Source organism: Colletotrichum lupini, chromosome 3 (assembly GCF_023278565.1).
Source record: "Colletotrichum lupini chromosome 3, complete sequence".
NCBI classification, from domain to species: domain Eukaryota; kingdom Fungi; phylum Ascomycota; class Sordariomycetes; order Glomerellales; family Glomerellaceae; genus Colletotrichum; species Colletotrichum lupini.
The window spans coordinates 2,676,646-2,700,653 of NC_064676.1; the positions used below are offsets into that span (position 1 = coordinate 2,676,646).

General features: G+C 53.2%; 9 protein-coding genes across 9 annotated transcripts; 7 read left to right on the top strand and 2 right to left on the bottom strand.

Annotated features, from left to right (window-relative positions):
- Positions 1-445: 445 nt before the first annotated feature.
- CLUP02_05563 (uncharacterized protein) lies at positions 446-1,993 on the top strand (the record flags this gene model as incomplete). Its single annotated transcript, XM_049284569.1, has 1 exon — positions 446-1,993. The coding sequence occupies one exon, from the start codon at positions 446-448 to the stop codon at positions 1,991-1,993; it is 1,548 nt and encodes a 515-aa protein (XP_049141712.1).
- Positions 1,994-2,117: 124 nt separating this feature from the next.
- CLUP02_05564 (replication factor C) lies at positions 2,118-3,437 on the bottom strand (the record flags this gene model as incomplete). The annotated part of the gene is made up of 4 exons (XM_049284570.1): positions 2,118-2,288; positions 2,342-3,124; positions 3,174-3,252; positions 3,322-3,437. The coding sequence occupies 4 exons, from the start codon at positions 3,435-3,437 to the stop codon at positions 2,118-2,120; spliced, it is 1,149 nt and encodes a 382-aa protein (XP_049141713.1).
- Positions 3,438-4,957: 1,520 nt separating this feature from the next.
- Positions 4,958-6,974, top strand: CLUP02_05565 (ubiquitin-conjugating enzyme; the record flags this gene model as incomplete). The annotated part of the gene is made up of 7 exons (XM_049284571.1): positions 4,958-4,990; positions 5,071-5,104; positions 5,164-5,230; positions 5,396-5,482; positions 5,607-5,775; positions 5,837-6,711; positions 6,797-6,974. The coding sequence occupies 7 exons, from the start codon at positions 4,958-4,960 to the stop codon at positions 6,972-6,974; spliced, it is 1,443 nt and encodes a 480-aa protein (XP_049141714.1).
- Positions 6,975-7,308: 334 nt separating this feature from the next.
- CLUP02_05566 (uncharacterized protein) lies at positions 7,309-8,190 on the bottom strand (the record flags this gene model as incomplete). Its single annotated transcript, XM_049284572.1, has 1 exon — positions 7,309-8,190. One exon carries the CDS (start codon positions 8,188-8,190, stop codon positions 7,309-7,311), a length of 882 nt encoding a protein of 293 aa, XP_049141715.1.
- A 2,722-nt stretch (positions 8,191-10,912) lies between these two features.
- On the top strand, positions 10,913-12,196 carry CLUP02_05567 (uncharacterized protein; the record flags this gene model as incomplete). The annotated part of the gene is made up of 2 exons (XM_049284573.1): positions 10,913-11,246; positions 11,445-12,196. The coding sequence occupies 2 exons, from the start codon at positions 10,913-10,915 to the stop codon at positions 12,194-12,196; spliced, it is 1,086 nt and encodes a 361-aa protein (XP_049141716.1).
- A 1,487-nt stretch (positions 12,197-13,683) lies between these two features.
- Positions 13,684-15,344, top strand: CLUP02_05568 (uncharacterized protein; the record flags this gene model as incomplete). The annotated part of the gene is made up of 2 exons (XM_049284574.1): positions 13,684-14,206; positions 14,266-15,344. 2 exons carry the CDS (start codon positions 13,684-13,686, stop codon positions 15,342-15,344), a joined length of 1,602 nt encoding a protein of 533 aa, XP_049141717.1.
- Positions 15,345-16,919: 1,575 nt separating this feature from the next.
- CLUP02_05569 (uncharacterized protein) lies at positions 16,920-17,462 on the top strand (the record flags this gene model as incomplete). The annotated part of the gene is made up of 1 exon (XM_049284575.1): positions 16,920-17,462. The coding sequence occupies one exon, from the start codon at positions 16,920-16,922 to the stop codon at positions 17,460-17,462; it is 543 nt and encodes a 180-aa protein (XP_049141718.1).
- Positions 17,463-18,166: 704 nt separating this feature from the next.
- CLUP02_05570 (uncharacterized protein) lies at positions 18,167-19,010 on the top strand (the record flags this gene model as incomplete). Its single annotated transcript, XM_049284576.1, has 4 exons — positions 18,167-18,267; positions 18,343-18,452; positions 18,540-18,684; positions 18,764-19,010. 4 exons carry the CDS (start codon positions 18,167-18,169, stop codon positions 19,008-19,010), a joined length of 603 nt encoding a protein of 200 aa, XP_049141719.1.
- An 85-nt stretch (positions 19,011-19,095) lies between these two features.
- CLUP02_05571 (uncharacterized protein) lies at positions 19,096-22,813 on the top strand (the record flags this gene model as incomplete). Its single annotated transcript, XM_049284577.1, has 4 exons — positions 19,096-22,360; positions 22,419-22,467; positions 22,535-22,705; positions 22,768-22,813. The coding sequence occupies 4 exons, from the start codon at positions 19,096-19,098 to the stop codon at positions 22,811-22,813; spliced, it is 3,531 nt and encodes a 1,176-aa protein (XP_049141720.1).
- Positions 22,814-24,008: the final 1,195 nt, after the last annotated feature.

Below are 24,008 nucleotides of genomic sequence, written 5' to 3' on the forward strand. Positions count from 1 at the left end.
TCAAATATTACAGTATCGTTTTGGTATGTTCCCGAAGTTCAAGTGACTCAATGAGAACAGTATCGCGATGTGGCTAAGGTGGGTGGAGGCGTGTAATAGATGTCTCGACGCCTGTCGCGCGAAACAAATTTCATCTGCTGGTTGCAATGGCAAAACCCGGGAGATGGCGCTAGGCGGCAAACGCGCTAGTAGCACTCCAGCTCAGGCAGATAGCTGCACGTGACGTCGTGGCGTCGACCTGTCACTGCATCGACACAGGGTGGAGTAGCGATACCCAAGAAATCCACACCACCCCTGAACCACCGAGCTGTGTAAATCACGGTACCAGCATCCATCAACATTTACACGTGAAGCAGGATTGAGGCCAAATTTTGATGTGGCGGAAACATCCTACCTTGGCACGACTGGAACATTCTCTATGGCATAAACTGAGGCTTTCTGCGACATGGATCCAGTTCCCAAATCCATTCAAAAGGTTCAGGCATCACTTGAACCTTACGTCAAACCACGGGAGCAGGTAGCGTACATCCGGCGCGCCTTGGCCCTCCATCTTCAGGCCTGCCGTCAACCAGGACCCATTCAGGAGCCATTGTCTCTCGTTGATGCTTCTTGCAGAGTGAGGCCAACAAGTGAGGTCAGAGGCTTACAGAAGGAATACCTCAAAGCCTTGAATGCGAACCTCAAGGCTCGCAATGAGTACGAGATCACTCGGGATGCAGCGGTAACGGCAGCCCCATCCCGGCCCAAGGCTGCCGACCCTGGGGATCAGATTGAGCAACATGTGGCCCTTGTCAAACTACGCCAGAAGCAACAGCGACTGTTGACGATTCAAAAGTACTTGGACCTTTTGGGACGCCAGCCCGCAGCATCACCAGACTTTCTCGACCTGGAAGATATTTTCAGAAAGTCAATGTCCTTGCCAGAAGTTCCAAAAGAGGTTGTGAACGGCTTTTCTGTTAGCGCCAGTGCAACGAAGACAAACCTAGGAGGTCTAGCTGATCAGCTCGAAAAAGTCGTGCTGAGAGCCAAGCTTCTGCTTCAGCGTGAAGAGCAACTCCTTAACGGTGTTCGACAAAACACAGCATCACTGGCAGGCCAAGTTAGCGACGAGGCCAAGGCGCATGCTCTGGATGCTACTCGAGCTGAATTGATCAACTGGATTGAGACGGAGCTCAGTAAGGCCTCGGGAGAAGCAGACGACCAGGCAAATGGATACAACGGCCATACCGAACAAGCCACTATCGACGAGCATCTGGGCGATATCAAGAGCAAATACAGCAAATATGTAGCTTCGAGGAAAGCGCTGCTCAACATCGTCTCAGAGCAGACGCAACCAGTCCTGAAGCCTGGCGGTGACGTCTCATCTTCAAACGGCCGAAGCCAGCCCATCCCCCCAGCACCCACTGTACACCTTCTCTTACCTTACCTCGAGAAGCTTCTCTCGCTTTCTCGAGAACAGAAGGGGATGATCACACAAAAATCGCACATCCACAATGTTCTAGCTAAGCAGGCGAGGGAAACTCGACAGGCGCTGGATCATCTCGCTGAAGAAAGTCAGCTTCTTCCGGGACATCCTATGCCTGGGGCGGGCAGACCCAAGTCAGGATTCGGAGAGGACTTCTCCACAGCCATGGCTGAGAAGCCAGTGCCTTCAGACCGAGTCAAGCCCTGGGTGTTCGCAGCAGACTCGGCCAAGATTGCGACGTTGGAGACTGTTGCGGAGAAGATTGAGGAGGGCCAGGTCGCACTGGAAGGCTCTACAACGGCGCTTCAGGAAATTGACAAGCTCCTAGGTCACGAGCCGAAACAGGCCGAGATGGAGGCGGGAGACACGACGGAGGAAGACATATGGTTGACGCAAGGGTCAGAACATAAGACGGGGACGAGGCAGCACATCAGACACCAGAGTAAGGGATCCACGATTACGCATGACGATATTTGGTCTGTCATTGATGGGAAGCTCGGTCTCATCGGTCATGAAGATCATATTTGATTTTCTGTGCAGTTGTTACATACCCCTCATAGATGGATTTTGTTTGCCATTATCAACGCCTCTAATTTGCCAACCCGGACGCCGCTTAGTGTTGACCAAGCCCATGACCCAATATGAGTACTGATCAGTTGCCACGACCGCTCATAACCCCCGATATCCTCAAGGCCAAATCGAGGATAGACAAGTGCTCATCCGCGCCATCCACAAGTCTTTTGTCGACCTCGGAAAAGATGAGAACAATCTTGTTCTTCTGTACATCTGGGATGGTGTCGTCAAATACGAGTGCTTGGTAGAGCTGGAAAACTGTTAGCAACGCGACGAGCGGTCAAATATTGGGGGGTAGCTCACCTGAGTAACAACCTGCCCAGCACTCCAGCCATCTGCCACCATGTCCTCGACCACCTTGGCCACCCCTGCGTACGTGTCTGCAGCGCCTTGCGGGCGGATGGCAGAGACTAATGTGTCGATGGTCTTGTCCGGAATGACACCAGCGATATCTTCAATAATCTTCACCGTGACGGGCTTTTTGTCGACGTCCATAGCATCACCCCCGGCGGCGTCTTTCTCGCCCGCGCCCACTAGTCGCGCAGCACTCTGCAGGAATGTGATAGCCTTTCTCAGATCGCCCTCACTGCACTTGATGAGGGCGTCCACTGCGCCTTCCTCCAGCTGTACGCCCTCGTTTTCTGAGATATCCTCCAGTCTTTTCTTCGTGTTGGTCTGGTCTAAGCTCTTGAAGCGAAACTTGCTGCAACGACTTGCAAGGGGGTCGATGATTCGCGTGACGTAATTGCAAATCAGGCAGAACCGCGTGATTTTGCTGTATGTCTCCATGGTGCGGCGCAAGGCACTCTGTGCGTCTTGGGTCATGGAGTCGGCCTCGTCCAAGATGATAATCTTGAATGGCGGGCAAGGGTATCTCTTCTTGTATTCATTCGTCGGGTTCGTCAATTGCATGCGAGCAAAGTCCTTCACCTTCTCTCGGACGATGGAGATTCCACGCTCGTCGGAAGCGTTGAGCTCGAGCACGCGTGACTTGATCATCTCGGGACCGTAGAGTTCTTTGGCCAAAGCTAACACTGTAGAGGTTTTTCCTGTGCCTGGGGGGCCGTAGAATAACATGTGCGGCAACTGCGTCTCGGGGTTAGCAATGCCTCAATGCATCAGGGAGCAGTCGTACGTTGGAGGCTTGCAGCGTCCTCTGCAAAACCGTGACGGTGTGGTCTTGTGCTGTGACATCGCTGAGAGTCTTGGGACGGCTGTCGGTAAACGTCAGTATGGTGAATGAGAACGCGTACGACTTCTAGCAAGTTCGTGGGAAGACAAACTATTTCTCAACCCATGGCTGTGCTCGTGGCGGTTGCGCAGATTTCTCTGGCTTCTGGGTCGATGTGCCGTTTGCCGCGGCGGCCTTCCTGGCCTTGAGGTCGAAAAAGCTCGCCATGTGTAATTGATCGTTATCTCAATTGGAGGTTTAACGTTGCAGGTCGTGATATCTTGTCCTGTTCTATCAATCGTAGCTCTTCTCTGCACCTCAGGTGTGTGGCGGTAGTGACGATCGTAGAAAATCAATTAAACTGTCAGACGCGCTGCCCAGTCGATTTGACGCGTATTGGAGCTTTCTTGACCGACAGGGGTGTAAACCCACCGCGTCGACGGAACCCCGCGACCGTCCCACTTTCGAGGTACCCTCGGAACCTTACATGAGATACGTACCGAAAGCTCTCCAGTCCGGGATAGGTACTCAGTGCAATGTTGAAACTATCTTACACTTGTCAATAAAGCGACCATAACATCACTTCTTTCACAGTGCTCTACTTCTGTTCATTGTGAGTTTGTCTTTAGTTCATTTCATTCAACGGCTCACTTTGTTCAATCAAAGAAAAATCGCCCATTGGCTGAGAATGTGAACAGTACGAAGGTTCAGATGGGCAAATGGGCGTAAAGGGTTCCTATACGAGAAGCAAGCTGGTCATCGCGTTCTCGTTTTCTCAAGCATGATTGTACGGTGGAAGGGGTATACTACCAATTCCTTAGAGACTGCTTGGGCCACACGTAAGATAATGATATCATAAGGGGGGAAGGAAGCACTATCCGATATGGAACCCGATGGCATCCGATGTAAGATTTCGAGTAAGACCTTACCCAGATGACTAGGACTCAGACCTGGTCAGAGGCGACCTTTGAACGGTTAGGAGCGGTAAGGGATCGTTTTGACATGTATAGTGAACACCGCCTAAAGCAAGTGCCACACCTCAGCTACTGTCATCGATACTTCTCCAGGTAAAGCAGGCTCTGTTTAGTAGAGGTGATTGTGTGACATCAAGTATTTCATTCAGCCACATCTCATTCAAGGCTGAGGTAAGAAGATATCCTATGGGCATTTCTCCATTTTGTTGCTCCGTCGCATTTCTCAAATTTCGCGTCAATGAAAGCACCGCTTTACGCTGTGGGGCTTGAAAGGAGTTCTTAGTTGTGAAGTTCAAAGAGGCCTCTTCACCATACAATAACGCTGCGATTCACCTGCATCAACGCACCCTAAAATTACCCCTCCTGCCCCGCCAAACTGCCAGTTTAGGCACTTGGTGCAGCTGCCTCGTCCCAGTGTCCCATCAACTGGGGTGAGCCCTTACCGCCCAGAACTTGTACTTCTACCAGCCCGAGCAGCATTAAGGTAGCCTGTGGTAGTGCCTATCCACCTCCCTACCCTGGTTTTCGACCACCAACCAAGCAACCGACAACCAACAGAACCCACCTCAAGTTGCATCTGCCCGGTCGCAGAGAGCGCTTTACTGACCAGACATCTACCATTCTCCCAGGCTCTCAGGCCGCACTCACATCTTCGATTCTCCATCAACTACCTACCCCACGTCAAGGAGAATCTACGATCACTGCCTACAACCAAGCTTCTGCCAAAGCACGCTCACTGACTGTCAAGGGGCAGTGCCTGACCCAACTGGCATCATGGCGGATCAATCCATCATTCGGATTACCAAGGTACCTTAGCTGCCCCGCCCCTCACCAGAGCGATGAAGGAGGGGCAAGAATGGCAAGGCTGACATTTGATCGCACAACAGGAACTGGGCGACATCCAGCGAACCTCGGATCTTTGTACGAGCCTCCCCGCGAACACAGTCGAGCCCACATGCTGACCTCCTTGCCAGCTATAGCTGTTGCTTGTCGTGATGTCGATGTTCGCAATGTTAAGGCCTTGATCATCGGACCTCACGACACTCCGTACGAGTTTGGGTTCTTTGAGGTACCGATTTGATGTGAAAGTGCCCGATTTGCTCGCAGTACTAACGGGAAAGTAGTTTGCGATCAGATTCAACAAGGGTACACTTCTACTATAATGTGGCAATTATGGGTGGGTTGGACTGACGCAAATGTAGATTACCCTAGGAAGTCGCCCAATGTCAACGGTATTACAACGAACGGAGGTCGATGCCGATTCAACCCCAACATCTACTCGTCTGGCAAGGTTTGCTTGTAGGTTTACCTCCCGCAATGGAGTATTCAGTAGCAAAGAGCACTAACGTGTGTTGCAGGTCCATCCTCGGGTATAGCCAGGCGCATGGGATTTGCCAAGGGACTTTTGACTAACAGGACCTAGCACATGGCGTGGAGAGCGTGGAGAGGAATGGTCTGCGGCACAGGGCCTCGAATCTATCCTCATTTCAATCCAGAGCTTAATGTCCGGAAACCCTTACGAGAACGAGCCTGGATTCGAGGAGGCCAACGAAGCATCGGATAAGAAGAACCAGAAGGACTACGTCCAGAAGGTGAATTGACTCGCTGCTGTGTGGGGATGATGAGAGACAATATAACTAATCATTGCTCTAGATACGTCACGAAACACTTCGAGTCGCCGTCATCCAGCGTATGGAGGAATACCTTGGTCTCACACCCGACGGCAACGCTATTGCCCAACAGTCTGCGGCGGACGGAGATCAACTGGATATCGACAACGATGATATCGACGATACGAACGTTCCTTTCGAGCCTTTTAAGGATTTATGTAAGCGCCGGTTCCTATGGTACTACGACAATTACCTCCTTGCTGTGCAGAAGGCAAAGACCGAGGTCAAGGACCACCAGGCGTTTGTTCGCATGCCGTTTGAAGGTGCTAGCAACACCATGGATGGCAAGTTCAACTACACAGAATTGGAAAGACGTCTGCGGAATGTCAAGGCCGCGCTTGACAATGAGCTCGTCAAGTGGGCGAAGGATGGCGAGGTTGCGATCGAAAAGGAAATGACACTTTCCGTCAACTTGCGCCACCAGTATGAACAAGTGGTGCAGGCATTCAAACGTCAAGACATTCCTCACGACGTCCAGTTGGAGGACAACAATCCTTTCGTTTGGATCATCACCTATTTCGGGCGTCCAATGACGAACCTCGACGGTGGCCTATTCCGCTTCAAAATCCACTTCAGTACTAAGTTCCCCGAGGAGCAACCTCGAGTCAAGTTTCACACACGCATTTTCCACCATCGCATTGCAGAAGACGGGACAGTGTGCTATTTCCCGAACTCACTTAGGAAGGAGGACGTTCGAACTCACATCGAGGCTGTGTTTACGGCACTGGAAGAAGAAGATCCGGCTTACGACCCTCGAACTTTGGTACACCCTGAGGCGCACACCCTCTACTGGGGAGGTGCCGAGGCGCGGAAGAACTACAACAGGCGGCTTCGTAGATCTGTGCAGCAGAGCATGGAGTAAGTCGCTCTCGGAATCTTGCCCTACGTTTCTAAGCTAAACTTTTCAGTGACTTTTGATATTGCTTCTCATGACCACCTTTAGTCTAAGGCACATCACCACGGGTGCGCGGGTGTTCACCACGCGACCAACGCGGTACCAAAGGTGGACATTTTTCCGGTTATCGGTTTCCCCGGTCATGACGGGGATGGTAGTGAAAATTGATCTTGGCTTGTCCAAGTTCAAGTTGCTTTCAGAGGGCTGGACGGCGTTAACGGCATAGGAATCATGCATATTCAGGAACGGGCTTGGGATTGTCCCGCTAGACTCCAGTAGATACCTCGGATAACGACGCGACGAAAGTAGCTACGTTCGAAAGTTGATATCGTTGTTTTTCTTCTTCTTTTTCTTCTTCAGACTCGAAATGGAAATATGGCCCTGGCTTAACACATCAAAACGCCTTCGTTTCCATGCACCCCATTCATGCTTAACGCCTCGTAATCTCATGACCTTAGTAAAAAAGCATCAATCATACATCCATTCCCGGGATGTTTGTTCCGGCAACCTTGCCTCAACCGGCTTTTCTCAAATCTTTCGGACGGAAGAAATGTCATGTCTCATCGCTTGCTTCCCCTTGCCTTCTTCTCGATCCTGTCCTTCCCAGGTGTGTAAGGGGCCGCGACGCCGATGAAGGGTCTCTGGTTACCTCCGGGCTCCCCTTTGAACTCGTATGTCCCGCTGGGTCCTAACGTTGCCGGAGCGCCTTGGCTTGGTCTGGCCAGCTGGTCCGCATGAATCTTGTCGAGAGACTCGCCGACGACGGCATATTGTGACCAGTTGATGGGCGGACAGCGCACCACGTTCTGGGGCTTAGGAAGTGACTCCCACGGCTGTGGCGGTTCCTTCGCCTTGCCTTGCGCGGCACTCCCATCTGCTTTGCCCTCTGTCTCGTCGTCTGAGTCCGAATCAGACTCAGCAAACAGCTTGTCGCCTTGCGTGTGCACTTTGCCTGTGCCGAGGTCGGCGAGGAAAGCTGACGGATTTTCTACGGCGGCGTTTTTTGCGGCGTTGAGCCCTTGGATATCGGCGGCGGCCTTTCTCGATTGCATCTGGAGGATGGAGATGGCTGACTTGAGGGCGAGGACATCGGGGTTGGAATCAAAGTCGATGGGTTCGGGACGCGGAGGGGGGATGGCGGTAGCGGCGGACGGCTGGGAAGAGTGGGTGAGGAGAGGGCGGTCGGCAGCGAAAGGGGCGGGAGGGTCCGGCAGACGGGCCGGGGGTAGGGTCGGGGTTATGGGGCTGATGGGGGGCCGGGCGGGGGATGAGGAGCGAGAGGATCGCGGAGGGGTCTGCTGCGCATGTGGTGGGTTTGTTCCGCCTGCCGAAGAGGTTGTGGCAGCAGTCGGACCAGCAGCCGCAGACGTAGATGGCGCGGGTGCCGGCGCACTCGATGTGCGCGGTGAGATCGCGTCTGTTTGTATCGTGAGTCCGGGCATAGTTGGGAGAAGGCTTGCGGCTCGCTCTCAGGAGCAGCGGTGCTTCTTGGTTTGTTTTCTTGTGGTCGGCGCCTGGGTGTGTGAGCGGGAGAATAGAAGGTTGAAAGTTGGAATGTGTTTCGTCTCGTGGTGGGGTTGGGAAGGAGGGGGAACGGGAGTGCACTCGGAGCTGAATGTGCACCGTGCGTTTGGCGCGCCGCGCGTGCAGATGGCTCGGGAAGTTTGTCAGCTTCGGATACTAGCGCCGTGCAGGGAAGGCTGCATTCAGCTTAAGTCAGGTTCTCAAGCAGGTGCCTGTGGGCTTATGTGCCCGTGAGAGGCTTCTAGAGAGGAACTGCGTTGTGATATGATACTTTCGACGATGAGGGCGCAGGGCGGGCTGCGTAAGCCAACGGACGTAGGAGTTGGGTGAACTCAAAGTGCGTGCGCCAAGCGACGGTTTCTGTTTGTTGACTTTGCTGGTGTTGTTGTTGATGTTGTTGGAAGTATTGTCCTACCTACTCGTGTGGCCCGCCCGATTCATTCAACGGATTCCAAAGTCAAAGGTTGGATGAAAGACAGGGAAATGGAAACAGCGCTCCGAGGTTGACGTTCAAATGCAGGTTCGCCACTGGCTAGCTCGATTGGAGCAGGGCGCCTGCAGAAGATTATCAAGATCGGAATCACGTCGCCGACGGGAGGCAGGCAGTGCACGGTCTACCGGTACCTTACTACCTTACCTACCTAGGCACTCGGTATCCGTATGTACATCTTAGAAAGAGCGTGCACGTGCCAGGTGCTCCATTCATTTTCGTCAGGGTCTGAAGTGCAGAGGTGGACTAGACTGATTGGCTGTCCTCCCGAGACTTCTGTTCAGCAGCTATTGTGAGGGGAGTCGCCGATGCAGAAATCGACGATGAACCTCTTTCCGGAGAGAAACTCCATGGGCATTGAGTTCACGTCCAACAAAAGAGCGTATTCTCGAATCTCGATCATCTGGCGATGACGTCGAAAGCACTGGTGCGGTTCAGGTCTAGCAGTTCAGCTATCCAGCCAGAGCTTCTGAGAATCCGTCCAACGTTGTTCTACCGTACGTCCGTATTCCCGCACAGCCCATGGTAGATTTCCGAGCTTGCCTAGATTCGTGAGAAACTCGACGGCCTCTAGAAGATGTGATATTTTACCTTACGCAGGAGAGGGCACATCTGGTGCACCGGAACGAGGAACGGAATCCGCGGGCGGCAAGTTGAATCTGTGATACATCAGATTGTGGCTGCAGCAAGAAAACTTGCTTCTTCCATTTTACAGCCCACGCTATCGAAATCTCGATATGACCCAGCACCACAACTCCGAATAAGGAAAACTTGTCGCAAAAGACCCGCCAATATCTAGCTTGAACTCGGTCTGTCTTCAATATTGAATCTAAACAGCGAAGATTTTGTCTCATTTCTTTCTGGCGATCATCAGTGCATTCTTCTTCCTCCAAAACATCCAACTACCGCACAAACGGGCCCCCTCAACCTGCTGGCCAGTAGACAAAGGATGCTGCGCCCCAATACGGGAAGCCTAAAGTGTGTGAGATGCATCTTGGTCCCTGTACCATACCGCTGGGTTAGCCGTGCTTTCAAGCTGAGAGCACCACATTCCCCATCTCGGACGGTCAACAAAGGACGAAACGACACGCCGTCGAAGGGCTAGCAGTTGGTTTTGCTGGGCCAGTCTTGCGTTTTGGTTCCTGAGACACTACGAGACACCTAACCAAGGGATGACTAGGTCGACGGTCGACCGAGGAGTCCGACGGTGGAAGTCCCATTCCTTGCATGGACCCAGCCCTCGAACAACTTCAGGCAAGGGCTCTGCTCATAGTTCAACGATGCTGCAGTAGTAGAGCGGCCGGGGAAGACGTCACTCATCTCGTGAGGGTGCCCTAACAATGAATACTAAACGTCGTTTCTTATGGATTACCGCACAGTCTTTGCCAACGTTGGCGTTAGCGTATGATTAGTGACATGTGGCGTCCAGTCGTATTGCAGGGCTGGCATATCGACAGGGTCGGGTAGATGGTGTCCGTGATGCCTCGCTCTTTCTGCCCTCAACATGGCAGGAGCTAATGGGCACGAGGTGCTGAACGCCGGGGTAGCATGCCTGACAAGGCATGGCATCCACCAAAAGAAAGCATGGAAGGTGCAGGCCAAGCCAATCCGCCTGCTCTTTCCTGAAGAAAAACTTGGGAAGGCGTGGAAGGTAATCAACACGAGCGGGGCAAGAGCACAAGAGCGAGCATGCATGGCTTCTGAGACCTTTCCGTCCCATGCTCTTGTTTCCATTCCGCTTCTTTTGGGCCGGCGTCAAATTACACGTTACTGCCACGAGGTCCTTTTCTCTCTCTCTGTTGATCTTTTCTACTTCTACTCCTCGCCCGCCAGTTCTTCTTTCTCTCCTCTCTGACACGGCCTCAACTTTACTGAACATACAAATTCCTCAACACTCAGTTCCAAAACACCCAACTTCTTCGCCTCGAATACTTGTTATCAAACTCTACCATTCTTTTTCGCCTTCTCCGCACATATACATATCCTCCAAGCCACCTTCACCTTCGCCCTATACGGAAATTGTGTGACACTGTCCGTCCTCACCTACCAAAGAATACTGTCTGGCGTCTCTTCTGCAAATCTCGGGGAATTCGGGCGTCTTTTTCGAATGTTTGAATAGCAGTTTTACTAGTCTATTCTCTCACCGAACAATGCGGCTCTTCCATCGACATCGAAACAAGCAGAAGAACCCGCCTCAACCTATCCAAGAAGACCTGCTTTCACCCTTCGACTCACCAGCACCTTCGCCTCCCATTCGGAATTTCTCATACCCAACCGCGGCCTTACGACCACCGTCGGGACCCTCCATCTCTTCATCCGCACAGCTGGGTATTCACCTACCTCCTGCCGGTTTTGGAGAAGCACGAACATCCACAACTAGTGGCCTCATCGAGCCCCCGTTCTACTGGGCGTCATCGTACAGACCCATACGGGAGGAAGAAATCGAACCCTCGACAGATTCGCAGTCTTTCATTTCCGATACTGGTCCAGAGGCATTTGTCTACGGCTAGGGGCCGATTCCAGAGAAGAAGAAAAAGAAACGGCGAAGTCTCCTCGGAATCTCAACACCACTGAGAACCAAAAAGATCATTGAATCCGAAGGACTGCCTCGAATCGATAGAAGTGCGCCGCAGAATCCTGACCGAGATTCTCTCACTGGATCTCGAACTACTCATCCACCAGCTCGGGCTGTCTTTGAAAGCTCACCTAAGAAGGCGTCTCCTCAGAAGCGCGCTTTTGTTCTCGGTCACAAGTTCGCCAAGTCAGTCGATCTTGCATCCACCCACCTACGCCCGCCGAGCCCACTTCGCCCGGCATCTAGCTCAGGAATAGCAACAGTCGACACGCGAACTGCCCCTCATAGGATAGGGCTAGCGATAGACGAAGAAGATAACCATCCAGGAACTTTGCTCGATCTCTCAGACGACGAGATGGGTCTCAGACGCAGAATCTCGGAGATGGACTTGAGGATGTCCCCTCCGAAACGCATGTTCTCCGACCATTCTCAGACATCAGAGTACAGCGCTTCTACAGTTAGTGTCAGTGGAAGCCCTACAAAGAAGAGACGAAGTGGTAAGACCAAACCCAAAGACGGCAAGCATCATTGGGTGAGCCAGCTCAAAGACTGGTTCAGTACTGGCGAGCCGTCCTCTCAAGACTGGAAACAGCTCAAGAAACAAGAGTACCACAAACATGGGATCGCGATGAATGACCCAGATGCCAGCGCAAAGCTGCACGCTCCTATTGGAGCAATTCCCGAAGAGGCCATCAAGCCTTCCAGCGGGCCTGATCCCGAGACGATTGCCAAGAAGAAGTTTGCCAATCGAAAGCAGGTTCGCCAAGCATATGGCGGTTGCGAGAGAATCTCCGGCTCTGTTTCATCTGAGTCTTCGGCGGGTAGCAGGGAGGTCAATCCTATTGCCCCATGGGCATAGGCGTGATACTCAACAGGCTGAAATTGGGGAAGGGGCATGCCTTTATTTGTGACAAGGCAGACGCGGGAGTAGGTGGATTGATGAACGAGACAACGACTGAAAGATGATGACGATTTGCTTGAATCGCGTTTGCATTATACCCGTTTCTAGACGCCACGGCAATGAGCCTGTCACAGAAGCTGCGGTGGAATTTTCAAACTTTGTTGGCCGTTTGTGCGCCACAGGATGGAGGGCCTGAAACGACTGTCTTTAAGAGCACCATAGTCTGATGAAAGCGGAAGATTTCCCACTATGCTCCTTGAGTGCCAAATTCACATGCCAACGTAATGTTCCCAATGGTTGACGGCTGGTGACGGTCACAGAGGATGTTGAAGGTACATGCGTACTTGACATTGACGATGAATAGTTCCTATTTGGAGATCTGGAGCAGTCGTGGGCCAGGAAATTGGGGCAGTCACAAAATGTATCGCAATATCGGTCCCCAATCGCGGCATAACTCCACAAACTTGCCGGAAGTCATGTAGGGCACACTGGAGTGGGACGATTGAGAGATTTAGTCACGATGGGATTCACCGGTGGTGTGGAGGAGGCCTAGCCGTCAAGATTGCGTGAGTGACAGCTCGATCGCATGCGGTTGGTTGGTTGATTGGTCAAGTCGAACACCGAGACACCACTTGATGCTCGTGTTAGCTCAGGTATGGAGCTGAAAACTGTCATTGGCACCCGCAGATGCAGATGCATTTGCAGGACAGCAAAGAGCAGCTGGCTGGGTCACCACCACCAACGTTGAATTCCCTGTTTCTTTCCATGCTGCCCAAAGTGAGGCGCGAGCATTTGCTTCTCGCCAACTCGCTCCCGCGTTGGCTACCAACGCTTCGTGAATCCCCCACGCTAGGCCGGAGCTTAGCTCCGAGTCGGGTGTGGAGATTTCGGACGGGCAGTGTGCTGAAGCAGTAACCAGTGGCCAGCTCCCCCGACTGGACTGCTGGAAAATGGGGCCTTCCAATCGGCGATCCTCACGGCGCCAGCGCCGTGGTTGTTTTCCCCACCTTTCCGCATTCGGTGACAGCGCTGTGTGTCGCGTTCCCCCAATTGCAGAGGATGACGTACATGACCAGGAAGCTCTGGCCTCTGCCCTCTGGTGAGTGGTGGTTGCAGCATTGATTCGATGAAGCTCTGGGCCCCCCCCTGCCGTCATTGAGACGTCTGTGAGCGGGATGTAAGTAGGTATTAGTGCCTAGTCCACGGTCGTTCGTCTTAGCTGCTTCAGTCTACCGCCATTTACTTGGACGTGTGTCCCCCAGTTCCCAGCTTTCTCCCTCTTTCTCTCCCTCGTATTCTTCCTTTTTTGCATCGGTTTTCTGTACTTTTCGGTCAAGGTTGCATTTACGAAAGATACCCTGCCGCATATCACTTGTGCCACTTGGTGCGAATATCCCCCCCGTTGTCCAGGCCTTCGACGATAGCTACGACACAAAACGCCAGCCATGTCTTCGCTTTGGGGTTCGAGGAACAAGAAGGACGACGATCAGGAGGTTCGTGATGGACCTGGTCCTCCGGAAGAGAGAGGTTCGAATGAGTACGCGGCACGGGAACCCGATGAACACACTCGGCTCCTACCGAACCGGCTCGACAGCGACAACCGCCAGTATTTGACGCCCGATGACCCGGCGGTGTCTCCGTATAACCTGTGGACGGTGCGATTGCTGCGATGGGTGACTGTTCTCTTCACGGCCCTCACTTTCACGTGGTGGACTCTGACTTTGGTTTCCTCCTTCGTTACGCCGCCTGGGATGCACACCCGCGGTTCCGGATTTTACGCCTTCAGCTATTCGAGCGTGGCACTGTTCACGCTTCTGTTTACTCTCGTGTTCTTTGCGGCTCCGTCCAAGGCTGTCCGGGTTCTGGCCATCTTTATGGCTCTCATGCTACTTGTCAACATGATCCTCATTGTTGCGGTGCAGAAGAACCGTTACGAAGAGGCTGGAGTGGGAGTTGCGAGTGTTGTCTGTAAGTTGAGAGTTTGGCATCTGATGTGACCGGTCCTTTGCTGACAAGGCCACCCTCAGGGGCATTCGTCGTGAGCTTGTGGGCACTCGCCTGTGACCGAACTGTGAAATGGGGCAAGGCTGAAGAGGAGGAGAGGCTGACTGGCCGCGTTGAGACGAGACGCACAGTCTGGGAATGGACCGAGGTGCTCATCTCAACGGTGGCCTATGTCGTCCTGTCTCTGATCATCATTCTTATCACTGCCACTCTGATTCTGCGATCTCTCGATGCCGGGTTTGGCCCGCCGGGCGAGCAGTACTGGGTCGATGGCGACCAATACCGCATTCACGTCTACTGCGATGGCAACGGCACCGATGCCGCGGGCAACAAGCTACCTACTGTTTTCTTCGAGGGAGGTGACTTGCCAGTCGAGAATGGACTGTGGCAGTTTGCGCAAAACGCTCTGAAGAACGACTCCATCTCAAGATACTGCTTCGCCGACCGTCCGGGCTACGGATGGAGCGATACCGCCCCCAGCCCTCTGTCAGCAGGCATGGCAACTGACGCCCTAAGCGAGGCTCTCGCACGAGCTGGTGAGAAGGGCCCTTGGATCCTTGCCAGCGCTGGAATTGGTTCCGTTTACTCTCAAATCTTCTCCTCTCGACACGGCAGAGAAGTAAACGGCCTTCTTCTGATCGATCCGCTTCACGAAGACCTTCTTCACCGGGTTTCGGACCCCGGTAGAGGCTTCTCCTACTGGCTTCGTGGCGTATTCTCCCCTCTTGGAATCGAACGTCTCCCAGGCGCCATCTTCCGTGGACGCACTAGCGCAGACCGCGTCTGGGGTCGTTCAGCCAGACAGAGTGGAAAGTACCTGTTCTCAAAGTTGCAGGAGAGTCTCGTGGCTGATTCACTCACCAAGCGCGAGGTGATTAGTAGTAAGGCCATCCAGTACCCGAATACCCCACTGGTGGTCATCAGCTCCGGCGTCAACATTCGCAAGGACAGCGAATGGGAGGACAAGCAGAGAGATTTCAGCCATCTGACGAGAAACCTGAAGCATTGGGATACGGTCGACGACGCGCCTCACAACGTGTGGGAGACGTTGGATGGACGTCAGAAGATTGAGAAGAGACTCCGGCAAATGGTCCATGCGTGAACCTATTGATAACGGCGTGGCGGGCCTTGGCATCTAGTTTGTTGGATCGGGGCGAGTTTGAACGTTGTACCCGTACGGAGTAACACAGACACGGTCGGGTGGCCATCCCTGAGTTGGGTTTAATTGCGGTGCGAGCGACAGCTAGGAAATGAAATGATGAAAGCGATTTGATTTTCGACATACTTTGTGTGTTGTGGAGTTGATGGTAATTGTCTGCGTCGTGTCCGTGAAAAGAGAAGCAAAATGACTCGTAGGTATCTTTGCTAGAAGTTTCGGCTCTGCGTCGTATTAGCGCCTCGATAGGCGGCTTGCATGACTTGCGAGGTTTCCGAAATGCTTTAGCGGGATGCCTTTTATCGACCAAGTTGCTCGTTCCTCATCGATTTGTCTCGAAGAGATGTCTCATGAAGGAGGAGAAGAGAACTTCTGCTGCACCGGACAGAATTGTGTAGAGAAAAAGGCAAGCGGCGTCAATGCCACGTGCTGTATGCAACGGACAAGGCAGTTAAGTTTTCCGGTTGAAGAGATTTGTTATCCACACCTCTTGTCTTGGACGGGATCTTGCATGTGGTGTTTGCTTGTTTTTGTTGCGGGAAGCTTTTTTTTTTCTTTTGGCTGGTCGCAGGGAACAGCTCCGGCTGGACAGTCCGGGTGTTGCTCACGCGACATGTGGCCTCTCTGAGAGTGCCTTCCTAAGTTCTCGGAGGAAATCTACAAGACACATGGTCAAAACTTTCCTCGGCCTTGTTTCTACTTATTGCCACTGCTGCTATGATTGCTTCACATTTCTCATGTCTTTCTCACTGAACACGATTTAGACAGCGCATGGCAACTATGATAGCAACAATGACTTTGAGAATGCGGCTCCTTGTCTGTTGACCGGCCCAGACATCTTATTTTGTCACCCACATGCTTACCGCAGTGTAAGGTACCTTTTGAGATGGGATGGCCAAGTTGCGGCTCGCCAAGGACGCTGCTACTCAAGTAGGCTAAGGTTCGGACAGCTTGATAGATTCGTCCCATGTCTGAAACTTAAGCTGCACATCATCATGTAAGTAGCGTCTGAACTCTGAACCTTGAATTGTCCGATGTGTATGCAAATCCGTGAAATCAAGGGGTACATGAGACTGCGTATTGCATTGCATTTGATCTGTGACCTACACGTGCGATTTGCTAGGCGCGACCACGACTCCATAGACGACCGGCGACCGACCTTACAAAGTTGCTTCTACCCAGTACCTCTTACTGCAGTAGCAGCTGAAGAATTGATGCCAGCGGGCCAGCCCGTGTTGGGCTGGAGCGAGGTGGTGGTCAGGAATTTAAACGGATACGAAGTGAATTATTTTATGGAAACAGGTCGTATGCAGACTATGAACACGAGGGAGAATTTACGAGCCCACTCAACCTTGAAAGGAAACAGTTATCTACGGATAGTAAGCGGCCAATTCACTCGGTTCGCTAACAGGTAGAACTGTCAACGGGCGAGTACGACAAGTTCGTGTTGAGAACCGCTCAAGGCCGAAGAGCCCCTCCCCAGACCCCCCAGACCTCCCTCTTATTTTAAAACGCGACCCAATGACGGCAATGCCTGCGCTCTCGCGTCTCCGCCCTTCACCCATTCTCACCACTCAGCAGCTTTATTCTCGCCCAGCAAAGAGGACCCCGAAAGTGAGACCAAGAAGCCCCCTCCAATGCTCCCCCAGGGCCCCAAGACCCGACTCAGTCGTCCAGCAGGAGCCCCCAACTGCAACGGCACAACGGGTCCCTCCCACCTGGTGCACCCTGGGCCTCGGAGCTGGAGAATGGGACCCCAAAAATAGTGTGGAATTTGCCTTCGGCCGGCGCCTAAGTATTAGTGCGGTATACCTACTGCGTAGGCCACCCGTACCCAGGAACGGTAGGGACAAGGTCCCTAGAGAGGTTCCGTGCTCTTGGGGCTTGGGATTCCAATCCTCCCCGGACACTCAACCCGGAATGGCCGCCCTACAGCCCAGCGAGGGAGTCAAGCTTCGCCATGGAGGAAAGGACGTGCTCGTGCTGCGACGTGCCTCTGGTGTCATGCTGTGCGTGCGGCGTGATAATGGCCATGTACGATGTCCCACGATGGAGATGGCGTGAGGTGCACTGAGGTTGACAGACACCTGTTCACTTATGTCTCGTTTGCGTTGCCGAATGGGTAGGGCAGCCTTCCCGATCAAAGTGCCCGTCCATCAAGTTGATAAGACCCATGTCTGGACACCTCGACAATCGCCTTGCTGCCTTTGTTTTTCTTTCCCTCCCTCATGCAGGTAAAATGAGCCGTAAGCCAAAGTTCCTATAGTCGGAAGAGAATCAGTACCGCAATCAGAATCAGTGGAGAAAGAACAGATACCGTCCGACTCCTCTTGGGGATTTGCAAACGATGCGGTTGCCGTCCACTCGAGATTGGTGCTGATACTGGGGCAACCTGACCTGACAGCCGAGTAACGCCCCTCCACTGTCCGGTACAGAAGAAGGCACCTGTTCTGTCTCGCTTGTGACGTGCAACCACGTCGACCCGGCCTGGTTGGGCGGGGATCGGAAAGGGGGGTTGAGTTTGTTGTAGTGTCAATGACGGCCCCTGGCCACTTAAAGGGCGGACTGGAGTCTTCAAGGGTCCACGCATGAGGGGGGAAGTAGCGTAAAGTTCCTAGGCAAGGAACTTGGAGACAGACGCGCTGTACGCACCGTGGTAAGGTACTTCGAGGTATTAGCGAGGAGTCGGTCCAAGACAACTTGGAAATCTCACCTCACCACCTCACGTATCCGCACTTCACGGGCGCCTGCCCACATTCAACTCCCCCATGCCTTTTGTTGCATCTTTTGCAACTTCCATGCTCGAGGACGCTGGAACTTCCTTCTTCAACGTGGTGCATGTGGCCGTCCTTCGCCTGGAATCCGCATGGTAATGATTAGTGAGGAAGCCAAGACCCAGGTCCAGTATCCGTACATACCTTACCTTCCCTGTGTCGTCGTTAAGCTCCGCACCCGCAGACCCGCGCGTCGACTGCACTGCTCTGCACCTTACCTGCGTGCCTGCCTACCTTACCTTACCTTGCCGCTCCGCACCTTCCAATACAATACCACTGCGTACCTACCTGCGATCTCTCCGAAACTGAAACCCCTTGCTTCTCTTGAATAACCCAACGTCGAAATCTCACCCCATTTGGGCTGAAGCCACCGACCGCCTTTCTTTCACAGTCACGGTCGCATTTGCAGTGACGCCAGCAGCAAGCACCACCAACTTACCTGCTGCAAGGCAAACAATCCCGATTCGTCTGGGCTCGTTGTGCCAAACCCAGACCTTCTCCAACCTTGAATTGTCACTGCTCTCGCCGCAACTACCTTGCTTCGCACCCGCCGGGCTGACAGACGACTACCTACCGCCAAACCTTGGGTAGGCCACTTCGCACAATTATCACGGGTGCCGCGTCCTTCTCTCAAATCGACTTGCCAACTGTCAAAAATACAAGAATCGCACTTTCCGCTCACGAGTGGTTGCGGACATTTTTAGCAGCTTCGACTGTAGTCTGCTCTGTAACTCTTCGAGGTATTTCAATTTCTGGTCTGGCTGCTGATACCCATACCTCCTTCCTCCTCCAACTACATCCCACCGGAGAGGCAGCTCACGCCTCCTACCTTGCTTGACTTTGCTGACGCTGCCTACTTTGCGCAGGATCCCACCTACTCCTATGGTTTCGATATTACCGCGCGTCGATAACGATTTCAAACAATGGAGAACGAGCCGCCTTCCGCGACCTCGAGGCGGGGTCGTCTAATGGGGAAGCTCTTTGCCCTCAAAGAGAAAGATCGCAAGCCCACGGCCGAAGAAACAGGCAATAATATCAATGATTTCCTCAACGGCCCCTCTGATACCCTGCAGGTCAACCATGCCTCGCCTTCCACCGCCATCCCCCAGCTTTCGAAGCTCGATATCTCCTCCGCTACTCGCTATCCACAAGCCTTGTCTGTTGCTAGTCACTCACAGCAAAGCCTGAACCCCCCGAGCCAGTACTCCGCCCGCAGCCCTGGCCTAAGCCCGGGCATCCCACCTCGGAGCCCGCGGCGTAGCAACCGAAAGGGCTTGACCGTTCGTTTTGTGGACCAGAAACCCGACATCATTGGCGAAGGTGGTGATGAGTCGGAGATCCCAGCCATTGAGGTATCGAGGCGCAAGAAGCAGCGACCTCCTCCGTCCCCACGACGTACACCCGTGGCTGCTGTTCACGACTCCCCGCCGAGAGCGCCCTCAGCGCCGAAAGAGGACTCAGACTTCATGCCTGGCCGCCTGCGACGAACACAGACAGGCTTCTCCTCTGTCAGCAACGAGCCCATCGAGCCCAAAGAACCCCCTCCAGCTTATAGAGAGGTGGCACCAGGTAACGCAGTTTCGGCGCCATTCCTAGACACCCCGACCATCGCGAAGAACGAGAATCGAAAGTCCTTCATCGAGCACCAGCAGGCGGAGATGCGACAAGCAGAGGGCAAGGCATTTGCAGAGGCCGCACGTCAAGCTGAGCGGGAGGAGCATGGAGGCCAAACGCCTCTCGTACCGCAGATAAACGAGTCCCCAACCAGATCTCCAGTGCCACCTAGCAAGGTGCCTCTCCAGCCGAGATCCCCAGATGACTACAGAAAGCCTCCCGAGCAAAGCCCCTCATCCATATATTCCAGCAGCACCGAATTCAGCCAGCAGCAGAACACAGCTGCCAACTTCTCTCGGCAGCCTTCTGTCAATTCCCAGTACCACATGGCGCCCCCATCTGCAACAGTCGCCTCGAGACAGGCATCCTTCAACTTGCATGATGCAGTCCTTGCAGTTGGTGATGACGCTCTGAACACATTCGTCACTCGCACTCGCCACTTTAATGAACTATTCAGGCTGCATGCCGAGACAATCAAGCCTATTTCGGCCTGTTCACCGCTAGAGCTATCACGTGCTGCACTGTGGTGGCTCATCAAAGGACGCACTGCTTTAGAGGTTGCAGTTCGTGCACGACCTGGTAGTCCTCAAGACCAGATGCAGAACGAGAATGATCGCCAGCAGGCATATGCCAACCTTGCCAAAGGCTACTGGTTGGTGGAGGAAGCCATACCTGAGGTGCAGGAGAACAAGCGCCTTGCGCCCGATGCAGGCATTACTGAGATTCGCTCAACGTTGGTCGGCGCTCTCAAGAAGCTTGCCGTCTCAATGAAAAGAAACGGGTTCCTTCCGCCTGAAGAGGCGTTCTTGCCTCAGACCATCGACAAGTCTATCTGGGTTGAATATCCCCGACTGAGCGTTGACATGATTGCCTTGCTCACTGCCGATTCATCTGCAGCCATGACGGGTGTTGTTCGCACCCCCTCTGCTTTCGAAATTCTGGAGACTCTGCCCCCTAACGATACTGCTGAGAACTTCACATTCGGCAGAGTGAGCACGGACGTGTTCTTGATGGAACAGGGCATGGATTCTCAGAGATTCTACTTCCCTTGCCTCCTGACCATGGTCCGACCTAACAAACAGCACAACTTGGTCTTTGTTATCGCTAGTCAACACGGTGAAGTGAACTTACGAATCCAAGGAAATAAGAACTCGGGCCCGACCTGGGACGATGTCCGCTGGCGCAATTCAACCCACTCACTCGAGATCAAACTGCCCAGAGGCTTCATGATCGTCGTTCAGTGCTCACAGCAGGACTACCGAATGCTGTGGAATATGTACGATTTCGGTGCCCAGGTGCAGTCGACACTGTACGCTCGATCCGACGAGCACTGCGTTTTCCGTTCTACCCTTCGGTCATTCCAGTACTTCGACTCAAATCCCAATTCCCGGGCGTTTCCCAAGGAAGCCGTGGCAAATTGCGATGTGGCTCTGTTTGAGAAGATTCATAAGGAGCATGCTGCTGCAGGTCCACGCGCTTACCATAGGGGGTACAGAATCGTCGTGGTGACAGGCCCTCGCACGAGAACGCTGAGCGGTGTCAACCACACCTACACGCCACAGATGCCAATCCCCTTCAGTTTCCTTAGGTCGGACGGAGGTGATGCTGCCTTGATGCTCAAGTACGACAATGTCAACCCGGATCCGAACAAGCGCATGAAGGTGAGCATGGTGCTCTCGTTCGCTGATGAGGGGGAGCGGGCCCAGCTCAACAGCCTTATTTCCGGTACTTCTGTGCAAAAGGATGAGACGATCTACGCAGATGTGCCCCTTATCGGATTCTCCATGTCGACATCGTTGCAGGATAGCAAGTATCTTCCAGGCGTCAGCCAGATCCCCTGGACATCCCTTCGAGTCATCAACGAAGATGCCGACGACGAATATCCTCGGACAGTTCTAGCCGACAGATTACGAGTCATCGTTGAATCCAAGCAGGGTTTACTCACCGACCGAGTGAACCTGCAACCCGGCGAATTGCGAGTGAGGCTCGAGGTTCAAGAGACCAAGTCTCTCGTGGTGATGCGCCAGCCACAGTTCGACATGACTGCAAACGTAGCAGACGGAACTGTTGGCAAGGAGATCCCCAAGGCTATGACCGAAATGCTCCAAATGCTGCAGACGACCCAAACAATTCGCACTTACAGCTTCCCGACGCAGAAAGATCTCCATGCCTTCCAGGCTGCATTGACTGGATTCCAAGTCGTCTTCGACGGCCTCGCCGCTACCTTTGCAATTTCTCGACGAAGAATGGTGGTTCCGATCCACAAGAAATGGGAGGCGGGATTGACTCGAGTCCAAGTGGTGCAACAAGGCACAATCATGCAACTCCTCGCGTTCTTCCCAGACTTTCACCACGGCCAGTGTATGAACTTCGTTTTGAAAGGCACGGATGTATACGAGACGTTTTCGAGGAGCAGTAAAGCTGGTATCAAGTTTGTTGACGCCAAGTTCCCCATGCCACGCATGCCCAACGGCAGCGACGGACCGTCAGACGACATGGGATTCATTTGTCTGGACCTGCCGGACCTGCCGGGTGAGCACGACGACATCACGCTCCTCTTCGAAAACGAAGCGGGTAAGTTTTTCTAGACCCATTGCCGAATGGACTCGGGCTCATGCTAACTCCCGAACAGAACGCGACCGGCTGACGCAGTGTCTACCGGCCACCGTCAAGGGTTCCAGGTCACTGAGAGGCCGATAGACGAAGCCCACTCGAATTGACAAGTAAGGAGCTGTGAGAAAAGCGAAGAATTATCCAAAGCATTGTTGTGGTTGGAAGCAAGACCTGGACATTCGGAAAAAACAAGATACCCATCAATCTGTTCATCACATTGCTTTGCGAACAACGAATAGCGAGAAAGGAGAGATGGATTAAGCACGGGGACGGAAAAGGGCAGAACCCGCAGCCTGAAGATGGCGGGTGGATTTGGCATTGGTTTATACCGAGATGACAAGTGCCTAGGCACTCGGATGATGTGGCAGGTCTGGCCGGAAGACCCGGGACAGCCGCCATGGTTTGCGAGGCTAGGCATCGTTGGGAGCCTCTCCAGAGCGGCCTACTTTTTTTTGTGTGGTTCTAAGCAGCAACACGACCGGATCATCAGGGTTTGGTCACTGTTTGGCTGCCTGTCAGGATATCATGGTGGTTGTAGAGCAAAGGGCAGGCATCAAAGCATGCGCTTACGAGCAGCGTGCCTTTCCTTAGGTAGAAAGGACAGCAGCTTGACAATGATACGCGTATTAAGTGACATACGACGAGTATCCGACACATACGATGGTGCCGAAAAACGCGAGTGACATGGGCTATGGTACCCGTGCGGGCCATTCGTCCATAAGCTGTGTATGGAAACAGAGCTGTCCATTCAGTGGTCCACCAGACTGGAACGTCGTGGACCTCTTGGTCGAAGGGCGTGGGACTTTGAGGGTATGAGGTCTCGGTCTGCAACTCGAAGTGGTTAATATTGCTTGGAAGTAGCAGCACTGCCACAATTGACCTGCATCATGGGGGTGAGATGCCTGGGCACGCCAATCACCTGGGTAAGGTAGGTGACTTGGTCTTGTTGAGATCTTGTTCGGCGTTCTCCTCTCCATCTTCAACTGGGATGCTTCCCTTAGGTACCTAACATATGCACGTATAGACAATTGCTAGCTCGTTGTAGAGCATTTCATTTAGGTAGATACATATGATTTGGTCGAAAGCTTTCATGTATAAAATAGACGCGAGATGGGCCAGGTCCTCAAGATGAGATACCTTTCCGCATAAGTCTCAATAATTAGTACCCTGCAGCAGGGCGCACCGTGTAGTGGGCGAGGGATTCAAGCATTTTGAACAGAAGGGGGAGTCGCTCACTGCATGATTGGCTTATGAAGAGAAGCCGGCGGGCATGTGATTGGGTGCAGGGTAGCACAGCATTTGATGGTATTGAACATGGGATGGGACGGAAGAAAGGAGTGGAGGGGGGGAAGCTGGGGTGACAGACACTCCCGTGCGAACAGATGCGGATGCGCGGGTTGGCATCTCGATGGCTCGCTCGCTGCTCCCCGCCCGTTGGCACTTGTGGGAAATATTGCGGAAGTGCAGATGAACACCCCAGTGTTTCGAGTGACTCTTCATAAGGTGGTTCGGGTTTGTCGGGCTACTTTAGGCTTCTTCTTGGGTACCATTGCACTGGACTTTAGAGATGATGACAGCTAGGTTGGGGAAAGCACGGCGAGGTAGGCAG